Genomic DNA, 15,139 nt, shown 5'->3' with positions numbered 1-15,139 from the left:
CGCTTGATCGGCCCCCCATCCCCCACCTTCAACACTCACTCCCTCCACCACCGGCACACCGTGGCTGCAGTGTGTACCACCTACAAGATGCACTGCAGCAACTCGCCAAGGCTTCTTCGGCAGCACCTCCCAAACCCACGACCTCTACCGCCTAGAAGGACAAGGGCAGCAGGTGCATGGGAACACCACCACCTCCACGTTCCCCTCCAAGTCACACACCCTCTAAGTGAGTGAAGAAATTCCTCCTCATCTCAGTCTTAAATGGCCGACCCCTTATCCTGAGACTGTGACCCCTGGTTCTAGACTCCCCAGCCCGGGGTCAACAACCTCTCAGCATCTACCCTGTCAATCCCCCTCAGAATCTTGTATGTTTCATAAGAATATAAGAACATAAGAAATAGGAGCAGGGGTCGGCCATTTGGCCCCTCGAGCCTGCTCCGCCATTTAATACGATCATGGCTGACCTGATCATGGACTCAGCTCCACTTCCCTGCCCGCTCCCCATAACCCTTTACTCCCTTATCGCTCAAAAATCTGTCTATCTCCACCTTAAATTTATTCAATGACCCAGCCTCCACAGCTCTCTGAGGCAGCGAATTCCACAGATTTACAACCCTCTGAGAGAAGAAATTCCTCCTCATCAGTTTTAAATGGGCGGCCCCTTATTCTAAGATTATTCCCTCTAATTCTAGTCTTCCCCATCAGTGGAAATATCCTCTCTGCATCCACCTTGTCAAGCCCCCTCATAATCTTATGTTTCGATAAGATCACCTCTCATTCTTCTGAACTCCAATGAGTATAGGTCCAACCTACTCAACCTTTCTTCATAAGTCAACCCCTTGATCTTGGGAATCAACCTAGTGAACCTTCTCTGAACTGTTTCCAATGCACCTGGGAGTCCCTGGCCAAAGACCGTCCTAAGTGGAGGAAGAGCATCCGGGAGGGCGCTGAGCACCTCGAGTCTCGTCGCCGAGAGCATGCAGAAATCAAGCGCAGGCAGCGGAAGGAGCGTGCAGCAAACCAGTCCCACCCTCCCCTTCCTTCAACCACTGTCTGTCCCACCTGTGACAGAGACTGTAATTCTCGTATTAGACTGTTCAGCCACCTGAGAATTCATTTTAAGACTGCCTGTGATGGATTATGCCTCCAATGCAAATATATCCTTCCTTAAATACGGAGATCAAAACTGTATGCAGTACTCCAGGTGTGCCCTCGCCAATACCCTGTACTGTTGTAGCAGGACTTCTCTGCTTTTATACTCTATCCCCCTTGCAATAAAGGCCAACATTCCATTTGCCTTCCTGATCACTTGCTGTACCTGCATACTAACTTTTTGTGTTTCAGGTACAAGGACCCCCAGGTCCCTCTGTACTGCAGCACTTTGTAATTTCTTTCTGTTATGTATGTATGTATGTAGACCTTAACAAAATGTAAGACTTGCCACTAGGGGGCACACCAGTGGGAGACCTAAGGGTCACCTGTGCACCCTGGGGCAAGCAGGTATAAAAGGTGATTCACCATGCTGCTTCCTCACTCTGGAGTGTGAATGAAGAGACCAAGGTCACAACAGTTTGAGCTTGCGACACAGTCCTGTGGATTTATTCTGAACATAACAAATTGGCGACGAGCAACGGATCACAAACTTTCACGCGGTAATGGCTGCCGTTGGTATTCTTGAGAGATTGTCGAGGGTGATGATTGGGAAGCCATCGTTGAGCGCCTTGACCAGTACTTCGTGGCCAACGAGCTGGACCAGGCTGAGACGGCAATCAAGTGCAGGGCGATTCTCCTCGTCTGTGGGTCTTCGATATGTGACCTCCTCAAAAACTTGCTGGCACCAGTCAAACCAATGGACAAGGCTTACACAGAGCTGTGTACGCGTGTTAGAGAACACCTCAAGCCAAAGGAGAGCATCTTGATAGCCAGGTATCGCTTTTACACGCGGCATTGCTCCGAGGGCCAGAACGTGGCGAGTCTTGTCGCCGACCTAAGACACCTTGCGGGACAGTGCCAATTTGCAGGATCCTTGGGGGAAATGGTGCTGGACTTTTTCGTGGCTTGGAATTGGCCATGAGGGCATTCTTCGCAAACTGCTGTCTGCCGAATCCCTCCATCTGAGCAAGGCCAAGCCTTCATATCCACGATAGCCCAGGCCTTCATACCCACGAGCGATAACGCAAAACGGATATCTTCACAGAATCGAAGCTCACCGGCAAGTACTGTGCACAAAATAATGTTTTCGGCAGGCAGAACGGCACAGGGACAGGGCCTACACGACCGCAGAGGCCAGACCTAGGCCTAGAGTGACTCGGAGTCCGCCGTGGGGTGTGAATGCGTATCCATTAGCAGCATGTTGGCGCTGTGGGGGGGCAGCCATAGAGCCCATCAATGTCGATTCAAGCCCCATGTGTGTGCAAGGGCCGTGGAACAATGGGGCACCTCCAGCAAATGTGCAAACGATCTGTGACTCACCACGTGGCAGAGTCAGGAGAGGACGACCGATCCAGCGAGGATCACGATGAACGAGCAGGAGAGGCAGCTCAACCTGAGGATGAAGAGGAAGTGTATGGGATACACACCTTCACCACCAAAAGCTCTCCGACAATGTTAAAAGTTGAACTTAACGACACTCCAGTCTCCATGGAATTGGACACGAGGGCAAGTCAGTCAGTTATGAGCCTGAAGGCGTTCGAGGCTGTGGGGCGACAGAGCACAGCGCCCCAAGCTGATCCCGATTCAGGCAAAGCTGCGCACCTACACCAAGGAACTGATACCAGTTATTGGCAGTGCGGACATAAGAGCATTCATAGAAACATAGAAAATATGTGCAGGAGTCGGCCATTCGGCCCTTCTAGCCTGCACCGCCATTCAATGAGTTCATGGCTGAACATGCAACTTCAGTACCCCATTCCTGCTTTCTCACCATACCCCTTGATCCCCCTAGTAGTAAGGACTTCATCTAACTCCTTTTTGAATATATTTAGTGAATTGGCCTCAACAACTTTCTGTGGTAGAGAATTCCACAGGTTCACCACTCTCTGGGTGAAGAAGTTTCTCCTCATCACGGTCCTAAATGGCTTACCCCTTATCCTCAGACTGTGTCCCCTGGTTCTGGGCTTCCCCAACATTGGGAACATTCTTCCTGCATCTAACCTGTCTAAACCCATCAGAATTTTAAACGTTTCAATGAGGTATGAGGTTTCCATGAGGGAGCAATGCACAATTTACCACTGTGGATTGTTTCAGGTGATGGGCCAATGCTGCTTGGCAGGAGGTGGATGGGGAAGATTCGATGGAACTGGGGAAGACCCCTGTGTATCTTCTCCGGCGAACGACGTCTCCTTCTCAAAGGCTGAGCAAACCCCCACCTTCAGCTGAACCAGGCATCGAAGTGCAGATCCATTTGCAGATCCCCGAGGCACAGGCCGCTCATCACGACCACGCGGAGGTAAAGATCAACCGAGCAACGGTACAGACACGTTGCCCACCAGCCGAAGCCGACGACCTCTTCGCGACGATGGAAGAGGCTCCAGGTCAACCATGCGGAGTGGGACTCCGGCCGAAACTATCCGAATGCGTCTTCCCGACGCCAGAGGCCAAATCCCAGGGGAGGAAGATCACGGTTGTCGGCATCTTGGACACGGACGAAGGTGTGTCCAGAACACGGGACAAGAAAGCGTCCAGAACACGGGAGGTCGCCGCAACCGAACAGAGCAATGTGTCGCCCAGCAAGGAGGAAGACTGGGTTTGGGGCACAGGTAAAAGGGATGGCTGAGAAGGCCAGGAACCCACTACGTTCCAATAAGTTGTTTGCACTATGTAACCCATGTGTGCGGTCCTTCACGGCCAATGATGTACCATTATGTGGGGTCGGGGGGGACCTTACACCAAGCCAAAGTAGCGGGCAAACCCCAACCAGTTGTACGTGTATCTAACCAAGTATCCGCAGCAAATGAGATGTTCCCGCACGGGGTCGGGAGTGTTGTACAGCAAGCCAAAGTAGCGGGCGAGCCCCAAACGATTGAACATGTATCCAATAAGTTAAACAAGGCATCAGCCTGTATTCACGGGACTAAAGAGACGTACCAAAGAGTGTCCCAATGTGTGCTCGAGTCAGACAAGCTGCTCATCCCACAAGCTCGGGGGAGCAGAGGCAATATTATCGATGCGTTGTTTCGAGAATGTCTAACGCTGTCTGTCTGTGCACTGTAACGTGATCCGCCACGGGTCAGGCACAGAGAGCGGCACGAATGCCCTCAGTTGGCTACCATTGCCCACCACCGGGTCAGAAACAGCACAGCCTGCAGACCCACTCCTGGTCGTGGCAGTGCGAGAAATGCGAGGGGTCAACTGTAACGGCCCCCCCCCCCAGCTTAGGACCTGGACCAGCCAAGATCCCACGTTGCCGCCTGCTAGACGGGATGCTGCAACCTATCCGTCGCAGAGACGATAGACCCATCCCAACATTGCAAAGTAAGGCAGGGCGGCTACACACAGTCGGTGGTCCGGGGCCCCCATACTACGGCCCAAGGTCCACGGGGACCACCAGGCCTCCTGCCACTACCCAAAGTCTCCAGGCCATTGCGGCCATGCTGGGCCTGCCAGACCTCGGGGTCAGCGACAATAGCCCAGAGCAGGTAGCCCAAACCACAAAGCCAAGCACCACGTGTGTCTCGGTAGACTCCCTACAGACCCGGCTACCCTGGGCGCTACGCAGTCACCAGACAGAATCACTCAGAACCGAGCCTTCCGTATGCCATCAGCAGAGAATGCAGCATATAATGGCACGGCCCCTCCACGCGACATCAGAATAAGTGATGTAGACCATGTTCAGGGCCCCAGTTGGGCCACTAGCACCACATTAGCCAAGGGGGGAATGGAGTGTATGTGATGAAAACGGAGTGTTTGTTGTGAAACCATGTACTGGCCTAATGCGTAAAGCATTTGGACCAGACCAAACTGTGAACTACAGATAATCGGGAACTATTGTAAGGAGCTGGCCCCCAGCGACCCACTAACACGATCTACTTTGCCGTCAACTACGAGGATGAACCCACCACGTCAGGACTTCAACCCAGGGGATCGACCCGGGGACACAGGGCGCCAGATCGCCTCAACTTGCAAACAACTTGCACAATAAGACTTTGGCGGGGTGGGGGGGGAGAGTGATGTTATGTATGTAGACCTCACCAATATGTAAAACTTGCCACTAGGGGGCACACCTGTGGGAGACCTAAAGGTCACCTGTGCACCCTGGGGCAAGCAGGTATAAAAGGTGACTCACCATGCTGCTTCCCCACTCTGGAGTCTGAATAAAGAGACCAAGGTCACAGCAGTTTGAGCTTGCGATATAGTCCTGTGGATTTATTCTGAACATAACACTTTCCATTTAAATAATTTGCTTTTTTATTTTTCCTGCCAAATGGCCTCACACTTTCCCATCTCTCATTTTTCTAAACTCCAGAGAGTATTGACGCAATCTACTCCATCTCTCCTCCGCAGCACAACCCCCTCATCGCAGGAATCAATCTATTGGACCTTCGTTGCACCGCCTCCAAGGCAAGAATATAACATTAATGGGTCTTAAGCATCACTAGCGATCAGAAGGAATTGATTTGCCCTCAGTGAGGTGGTAAATAATGTGGAATGGGAAGCAGAATTGCAGCTAGCTCTTTGTCAATTAAGCTGTCTCTCTGTCTTTTTAATAAAAATCTTGATAGCTGCCTGCTTCAGAAATCAATTGACGGATAAAGCTCAGAGATTGAATTCTCTGTGGGATATGCCTGTAATTGTGTTGTCAGGGTCACGGATGTGGAATGTAATTGGCGTGTGTCAGTCTCCTGAAGTTTTCTTTCATTACTTTTGGAGAGTCAGTCAGCAGGTTGCCCCGAATGTATCTTCCTGGTAGGTTCACGTGTGGCTGATGACCTCCCTCCACCAGTGGCTTAGTGGGCAGCACTGTCGCCTCTGAGTCACCAAGTCGTGGGTTCAAGTCCCACTCCAGAGACTTGAGCACAAAATCTAGGCTGACACTCCCGGTGCAGTGCTGAGGGAGCGCCGCACTGTGGGAGGTGCAGTGCTGAGGGAGCGCCGCACTGTCGGAGGGGCAGTGCTGAGGGAGCGCCGCACTGTCGGAGGGGCAGTGCTGAGGGAGCGCCGCACTGTCGGAGGGGCAGTGCTGAGGGAGCGCCGCACTGTCGGAGGGGCAGTGCTGACGGAGCGCCGCACTGTCGGAGGGGCAGTACTGAGGGAGCGCCGCACTGTCGGAGGGGCAGTGCTGAGGGAGCGCCGCACTGTCGGAGGGGCAGTGCTGAGGGAGCGCCGCACTGTCGGAGGGGCAGTGCTGAGGGAGCGTCGCACTGTCAGAGGGGGCCGTCTTTCGGATGAGATGTTAAACCGAGGCCCCGTCTGCTCTCTCAGGTGGATGTAAAAGATCCCATGACACTATTTTGAAGAAGAGCAGGGGAGTTCTCCCCGGTGTCCTGAGGCTAATACTTATCCCTCAATCAACATCACTAAAGCAGATTATCGGGTCATTATCACATTGCTGTTTGTGGGAGCTTGCTGTGTGCAAAGTGGCGGTTGCTTTTCACACATTACAACAGTGAGTGCACTTTTATTTATTTATTTTTTAAAGTACTTTGTTGTGTGTAAAGAGCTTTGGAATGTCCGGTGGTTGTAAAAGGTGCTCGAGAAGTGCAAAAAAAAAACAATTATTTTTTTCTCTGGACAATGGTTCGATTCCCCGGTAGAGCAGATCTTCCATGGTGCAGGGACTCGGGGCATGAGACTATTTTTGCAAAGTATTTAAAGCCCAGAAACAGGACACTGCCCAACAGCTCCGTGCCGGTGTTTTCTGTTTAACGGTTATCTGGTCTCTGGCCGACGTTTCCTTCCCTTTGCCCTTCATCCATCTCGTGCTGCAATTCATTCCCTAAACCCCTGCGCCCCTCCTCAAAGCTCCCCTCCTTCAGCGAGCTTTTGGCTGTCTCTCCTGTGGCCTGGTGTCCATTGTTTTAATCTGATTGGGCCACAGTGAAGCGTTAATCTACACCTGCAGCCGCGATTTCTTGACCCCTCCCCTCCAGCCTCACGGGATAAGAACATAAGAATTAGGAACAGGAGTAGGCCATCTCGCCCCTCGAGCCTGCTCCGCCATTCAACGAGATCATGGCTGATCTGGCCGTGGACTCAGCTCCACTTACCCGCCCTCTCCCCGTAACCCTTAATTCCCTTATTTAAGATGTCTGCGCTCCTCTAATTCTGGCTTCTGGGACGTTCCCGATTGCCATCGCCCCAACGTCGGTGTCCGTGCCTTCAGCTGCCTGGGCCCCAAGCTCTGGAACTCCCTCCCCAAACCTCTCCGTCTCCCTCCTCAAAACCTACCTCTTTGAACAAGCTTAGTCACCTGTCGTCTTATCTTCCTGTGTGACTCGGTGTCAAATTCTGTTTTGATAATCGCTCTGTGACGTTTTACTCAGATAAAGGCGCTATAGAAATGCAAAAATATTGTTGTTGTTGTTTTGGAATGGGAGTTTGCGCTGCTGATTTGACAACAAGTCGTCGTCATCATCAAAGGCAGTCCCTCGAAGCGAGGATGACTCTCTTCCACACCGAAAAGGGATGAGCTCACCGGTGTTTCAATGAAGGACCTAATATTCCAGATCCTGAACTACATCCTGAAGGGTGGAAGATGCCTGTGCGTGGATTTTTTTAACGTGGGGTGACCGTTGCACACCAGCCACCACACGGGCTTGACAGAGCTAGGTCTCGGTCCAGTGGCAAGGGTTAACCAGGACGACTGGAGACCTGCTCTGCTGCACGGACCTAGTGCGCACACATATCGCAGTGTGGGCTGGGCCCGTGCTGCCCCTGGGCCCTCGCCTCTCCTGGGCCCCGCACTCACTTCCCTCTGCAATCTCTCACCGCTCCTTCGCCCCGACCTCACCGCTCCTGCTGTACCTGCCCACGCTGCAGTCAGTCGTCGCCCTCCTGCAGCAGCTCGTGCTGTTCCCTGCAGTGTGACAACAAGTCATCATCTTCGTCATCATAGGCAGTCCCTCGGAATCGAGGAAGACTTGCTTCCACTCTTATTATGAGTCCTTAGGTGGCTGAACAGTCCAATATGAGAACCACAGTCCCTGCCACAGGTGGGACAGATAGTCATTGAGGGTAAGGTAGGTTGGACAGGTTTGCCGCACGCTCCTTCCGCTGCCTGCGCTTGCTTTCTGCATGCTCTCGGTGACGAGACTCGAGGTGCTCAGCGCCCTCCCGGATGCTCTTCCTCCACTTAGGGCGGTCTTTGGCCAGGGACTCCCAGGTGTCGGTGGGGATGTTGCACTTGATCAGGGAGGCTTTGAGGGTGTCCTTGTAACGTTTCCTCTGCCCACCTGGGGCTCGCTTGCCGTGTAGGAGTTCCGAGTAGAGCGCTTGCTTTGGGAGTCTCGTGTCTGGCCCGCCCAACGGAGCTGATCGAGTATGGTCAGTGCTTCGATGCTGGGGATGTTGGCCTGCTCGCGGATGCAAATGTTGGTGCACCTGTCCTGCCAGGGGATTTGCAGGATCTTACGGAGACATCGTTGGTGGTATTTCTCCAGCGACTTAAGATGTCTACTGTACATGGTCCATGGCCTTGACGGACAACAAGTAGCAGTGTTCTGGCTCCTGTTGACCCTGCGTATCCCCTTTTTCCCCCCACAGGAACGCTGCAGGACCTGAAAACCCTGGAGGGTAGCAACGATGGGGTGACCAGCATCGAGTTCGATCCCTCGGTGAGCGGAGCGGAGCCTCTGGGGGCTCGAGTGGGAATCGGTAACTTGATGGAATAACCGAGTAATCACCGGATGGGAGGGGGCACCCTTCAACCCATACCCCTCCCCTGCCCCCGAACCGAGGGCTTATCCGAGAATCGTACAGCACAGAAGGAGGCCATTCGGCCCATCGTTCCTGTGCCGGCTCTGTGACGCAGCGATCCAATTAGCCCCACTCCCCCCGCTCTTTCCCCACAGCCCGGCACATTTTTACTTTTCGAGTATTTATGCAACTCCCGTTTGAAAGTTACTGGTGAATCTGCTCCCACCGCCCTTTCAGGCAGCGTGTTCCCGATCACAACAACTCGCTACATAAACAAGAATCCTCCTCTTCCCCTTCTGCTCCTTTTGCCAATTGACCATACATGTGGGGAGACTAGATGAGTTGGGATTGTTCTCCTCGGAGCAGAGAAGGTTAAGTTTTTTTTCTGTGTTAGTTTACGGGATGTGGGCATCGCTGGCAAGGCTGGCATTTATTGCCCATCCCTAATTGCCCCTTGAGAAGGTGATGGTGAGCCGCCTTCTTGAACCGCTGCAGTCCGTGTGGTGAAGGTGCTCCCACAGTGCTGTTAGGGAGGGAGTTCCAGGATTGTGACCCAGCAACGATGAAGGAACGGCCGATATATTTCCCAGTCGGGATGGTGTGTGACTCGGAGGGGAACGTGGAGGTGGTGGTGTTCCCATGCGCCTGCTGCCCTTGTCCTTCTAGGCGGTAGAGGTCGTGGGTTTGGGAGGTGCTGCCGAAGAAGCCTTGGCGAGTTGCTACAGTGCATCTTGTAGATGGTGCACACTGCAGCCACGGTGCACCGGTGGTGGAGGGAGTGAATGTTGAAGGTGGGGGATGGGGGGCCGATCAAGCGGCTGCTTTGTCCTGGATGATGTCGAGCTTCTCGAGTGTTGTTGGAGCTGCAACTCATCCAGGCAAGTGGAGAGTGTTCCATCACACTCCTGACTTGTGCCTTGTAGATGGTGGAACGGCTTTGGGGAGTCAGGAGGTGAGACACTGACCACAGAATACCCAGCCTCTGACCCGCTCTTGTGGCCACAGTATTTATGTGACGACACTGGAGACTAACAAATGCCGAGATCCATATTGTATTTTTCCCTCTCATTTTCTTTCATGTAGGGCCAGCAGATCTTAGCGGGATCGTACGATAACACTGCGCGTCTGTGGAGCTTGAAGGACTGTGAACTGAAGGTATTTCGGGCCGGGTTCCCCTTCTTGTGTCTGAATTCTTGGTGCATTTCTCGGTTGCCTACGGTACAAGAGCAACAACAACTTGTATTTATCTAGCGCCTTTAACGTAGTGAAATGTCCCAAGGCGCTTCACAGGAGTATTATGAGATTTTAAAAAATTTGACACCGAGCCACACAAGTAGAAATTAGCGCAGGCGACCATAAGCATGCGTCAGAGGGAGGTTTTAAGGAGCGTCTTGAAGGAGGAGAGAGAGGTAGAGAGGCAGAGAGGTTTAGGGAGGGGGTTCCAGAGCTTGGGGCCCAGGCAACAGAAGGCACGGCCACCGATGGAGCGATTATAATCAGGGATGCTCAGGAGGGCAGAATTAGAGGAGCGCAGAGATCTCGGGGGGGGTTGTGTGGCTGGAGGAGATTACTGAGATAGGGAGGGGCGAGGGCCATGGAGGGATTTGTAAATAAGGATGAGAATTTTGAAATCGAGGCATTGCTTAACTGGAAGCCAATGTAGGTCAGCGAGCACAGGGAGTGCAACACCCCCACCGACACCTGGGAGTCCCTGGCTAAAGACCGCCCTAAGTGGAGGAAGAGCATCCGGGAGGGCGCTGAGCACCTCGAGTCTCGTCGCCGAGAGCATGCAGAAAACAAGCGCAGGCAGCGGAAGGCGCGTGCGGCAAACCAGACTCCCCACCCACCCTTTCCTCCAACCACTGGCTGTCCCACCTGTGACAGGGACTGTGGCTCTTGTATTGGACTGTTCAGTCACCTGAGAACTCACTTTGAGTGGAAGCAAGTCTTCCTCGATTCCGAGGGACTGCCTCTGATGATGGGTGAATGGGACTCGGTTTGAGTTGGGACACGGGGCAGCCGAGTTTTGGATCACCTCTAGATAACGTAGGGTAGAATGTGTGAGGGCAGCCAGGAGTGCGTTGGAATAGTCAAGTGTAGAGGTAACCAAGTCATGGGCGAGGACTTCAGCAGTGGATGAGCTGAGGCAGGGGCAGAGACGAGCGATGTTACTGTGGTGGAAATAGGTGGTCTTAGTTATGCTGTAGATATACAGACAAGGAACGCTGGAAAAAAGAAAGCAAGAATTTGTATTTGTATAGCTTCACGGGAGCGATCCTCAAAGAAAATTTAGCAGCCAGCCACGTGAGATGTTAGGACAGGTGATTAAATCTTCGGTGAAAGAGGTAGGTTTTAAGGAGCCTCTTGGAGGCGGAGAGGCGTAGAGGCTTAGCCAGGTAATTCTAGAGCTTAAGGTCTAGGTAGTTAAAGGCACGCCTGCCAGTGGTGGAACGATTTTAATTGTGCCCTCTTGACCATCCCTGATTATAATCGCTCCACCATCGGTGGCCGTGCCTTCAGCTGCCTGGGCCCCAAGCTCTGGAACTCCCTCCCTAAACCTCTCCGCCTCTCTCCCTCTCTTTCCTCCTTCAAGACGCTCCTTAAAACCTACCTCTTTGACCAAGCTTTTGGTCACCTGCGCTAATTTCTACTTGTACGGCTCGGTGTCAAATTTTTATCGCACGATACTCCTGTGAAGCACCTTGGGACGTTTCACTACGTTAAAGGCGCTATATAAATACAGCTTGCTGTTGATTAAAATCGAGTATGTGCAAGAGGCCAGAATTGGAGGAGTGCAGAGATCTCGGAAGGGATTGTGGGGCTGGAGGAGGTTACACACATAGGATGGGGTGCGGGCCATGGAGGGATTTGAAATCGAGGCGTTGGCGGACCGGGAGCCAATGCAGGTCGGTGAGCACACTATCTGCTTACTCAAAGACAAGACTGACAACTGAGCCAAGGTTGATGACTTAATGAATGTTGCTGAGCTGAACAGTGAAGAGACTGAGCGAGATCTGGGAGTGATTAATAGACTTAAGGCTGCAGTAATACCCCACCGATCACATGTTCTGTCAATGCAGAGCAGAGATTGACCAAGTTCATTTGAGTCCCACACATTTGCTTTGATTCCAGTTTTGATTTAATTTTTTTTTACAATTTGTCGTCTTTTTTTTTTTGTTCTGCCTTGCACGTTTTGTCCAGCACACGCTGTCGGGTCACAGTGCAAAGGTCACGGCGGCAAAGTTCAAATTCTACGTCCGAGAAGCTGTGACAGGGAGTCATGACCGAACGCTCAAAATCTGGGACCTAACCAAAGCCGCCTGTGAGTAAGTCCTCTCGACATTCCTGCTTTTATACAATTAGCTATAAACAAAGCATCCCTCCCCCTCGCCCCGACCCCGCCTCCCCCTCGCCCCGACCCCGCCTCCCCCTCGCCCCGACCCTCTTCCGTGATCTCACTTCACCTTTTTGACGACTTCCTTCTCTCGTTCCCTTTCTCCTCCCTTGTTTCTCGCCCACTCTCAGTCTTGTGTCCAAAGCTGACATCTGTGATTTTATTGGGGTCTCTCAGTCCTGCAGGTGAAGTGCACAATGGGTCTTTGGTGAATTAACTCGCCCTGGAAGGGAAAGTGGTGAGGTAGGCCAACTCCGACCACTTTCACTGTGGGACAGAGCGCCCTGTGTAACGGCAGGCAGCCCCGAGCTAGTCTGGGATATATTGGCCTCGGAGGGAGTGGGTTTACCAGAATGATACCCGGACTCCAAGGGTTAAGTTACGGGGAGAGATTACACAAACTAGGGATGTATTCCCGGGAATTTAGAAGGTTGCGGGGCGATCTGATCGAAGTTTTCAGGATATTAACGGGAACAGAGAGGGTGGATAGAGAGACACTGTTCCCGCTGGTTGGGGAGTCTGGGACTAGGGGCACAGTCTAAACATTAGAGCCAGACCTTTCAGGAGTGAAATTAGGAAACACTTCTACACACAAAGGGCGGTAGGAGTTTGGAACTCTCGACCACAAACGGCAATTGATGCTGGGGGTCAATTGTTCACTTTAAATCTGAGATTGATAGCTTTTTGTTAATTAAAGGTATTAAGGGATATGGGCCAAAGGTGATTATATGGAGTTAGGTCGCAGATCAGCCATGATCTGATTGAATGGCGGAACAGGCTCGAGGGGCCGAATAGCCTCCTCCTGTTCCTATGATAACAGGCTCGAGGGGCTGAATGGCCTTCTCTTGTTCTAATGGTAGCAGGCTCAAGGGGCTGAATGGCCTCCTCTTGTTTCGATGGTAACAGGCTCGAGGGGCTGAATGGCCTTCTCTTGTTCTAATGGTAGCAGGCTCAAGGGGCTGAATGGCCTCCTCTTGTTTCGATGGTAACAGGCTCGAGGGGCTGAATGGCCTTCTCTTGTTCTAATGGTAACAGGCTCGAGGGACTGAATGGGCTACCTCCTGTTCCTGTGCAACAGGCTCGAGGGGCTGAATGGCCCCCCTCTCGTTCCGATGGTAACAGGCTCGAGGGGCTGAATGGCCCCCCTCTGGTTCCGATGGTAACAGGCTCGAGGGACTGAATGGCCCCCCTCTCGTTCCGATGGAAACAGGCTCGAGGGGCTGAATGGGCTACCTCCTGTTCTTGTGTAACAGGCTCGAGGGGCTAAATGGCCTCCCTCCGGTTCCTATGGTAACAGGCTCGAGGGGCTGAATGCCCCCCCGCCCCCCTGTTCCGATGTCCCTGCTGTGAAACTGCTGAGGTTGGGGTCCAATTGATAATTTCAAAACTGGAATCAATCGATTATTGCTGGGTCAGGGTATTGAGGGTTACAGAACTCAGGCGGGTAGGTGGGGCTAAGATACAGATCAGCCGCGATCTTATTGAACGGTGGGACAGGCTGGAGGGGCTGAATGGCCTCCTCCTGTTCGCTATTTTCCTCGCTCGCTCCCAGAAATCCATCATTTTTATAGATATATATATATATATATTATAAATAATCCAACCCCTTCGCACAGCCACGATTAGATTCTAACTTGGAAACCATCCATTATTTTATCCATAAATCACCCAAAACCTTTAATAAGATTCCAGTCAACAGCTCATAGAAACATAGAAAATAGGAGCAGTAGTAGGCCATTCGGCCCTTCGAGTCTGCATCGCCATTCAATATGATCATGGCTGATCCTCTATCTCAACACCATATTCCCGCTTTCTCCCCATACCCCTTGATGCCTTATGTGTCTAGAAATCTATCCCTCTCCCTCTTAAATATATTCAGTGACCTGGCCTCCACAGCCTTCTGTGGTAGAGAATTCCACAGGTTCACCACCCTCTGAGTGAAAACATTTCTCCTCATCTCGGTCCTAAATTTCCTACCCCGTATCCTGAGACTGTGACCCCTTGTTCTAGACTTCCCAGCCCGGGGGAAACATCCTCCCCGCATCCAGTCTGTCTAACCCCGTCAGAATTTTATACGTTTCAATGAGATCCCCTCTCATTCTTCTAAACTCCAGTGAATACAGGCATAGTCGACCCAATCTCTCCTCATACGACAATCCTGCCACCCCAGGAATCAGTCTGGTGAACCTTCGCTGCACTCCCTCTATGGCAAGTATAGCCTTTCTTGGGTAAGGAGACCAAAACTGCACACAATACTCCAGGTGCGGTCTCACCAAGGCCTTGTATAACTGTAGTAAGACATCCTAATCTGAGGAAGGACGTTCTTGCTATTGAGGGAGTGCAGCGAAGGCTCACCAGAATGATTCCCGGGATGACAGGACTGACATATGAGGAGAGACTGGATCAACTGGGCCTTTATTCACTGGAGTTTAGAAGAATGAGCGGGGATCTCATAGGAATTAGCAATTAGCAATCTTGTTTTGCGAGGCTCCTTGGGGAAGACTGGCCATAATATGGTAGACTTCTTTATTAAGATAGGAGTGACACTGGTCCTGAACTTAAGGAAAGGTAACTTCGATAGTACGAGACGTGAATTGGCTAGAATAGACTGGCGAATGATAATTAAAGGGTTGATGGTGGATAGGCAATGGCAAACATTTAAAGATCACATGGATGAACTTCAACAATTGTACATCTCTGTCTGGAGTAAAAATAAAACGGGGAAGGTGGCTCAACTGTGGCTAACAAGGGAAATTAAGGACAGTGTTAAATCCAAGGAAGAGGCATATAAATTTGCCAGAAAAAGCAACAAACCTGAGGACTGGGATAAATTTAGAATTCAGCAGAGGAGGACAAAGGGTTTAATTAGGAGGGAGAAAATAAATTATGAGA

General features: G+C 51.8%; 1 protein-coding gene across 1 annotated transcript in view; it reads left to right on the top strand.

Moving 5' to 3' along the window:
* LOC139275301 (autophagy-related protein 16-like) overlaps positions 1 to 15,139 on the top strand; it is a 91,943-nt gene that overhangs the window by 48,593 nt on the left and 28,211 nt on the right. Inside the window, exons 11-13 of the mRNA XM_070892577.1 lie at positions 8,701 to 8,771; positions 9,937 to 10,008; positions 12,055 to 12,175. Of these exons, the coding sequence (XP_070748678.1) occupies positions 8,701 to 8,771; positions 9,937 to 10,008; positions 12,055 to 12,175 (264 nt within the window). The remainder of the gene's footprint in view (positions 1 to 8,700; positions 8,772 to 9,936; positions 10,009 to 12,054; positions 12,176 to 15,139) is intronic.

The sequence above is a fragment of the Pristiophorus japonicus genome, chromosome 10 (assembly GCF_044704955.1).
Source record: "Pristiophorus japonicus isolate sPriJap1 chromosome 10, sPriJap1.hap1, whole genome shotgun sequence".
Lineage (NCBI taxonomy): Eukaryota > Metazoa > Chordata > Chondrichthyes > Pristiophoridae > Pristiophorus > Pristiophorus japonicus.
This window is presented reverse-complemented; position numbering and strand designations above follow the sequence as displayed.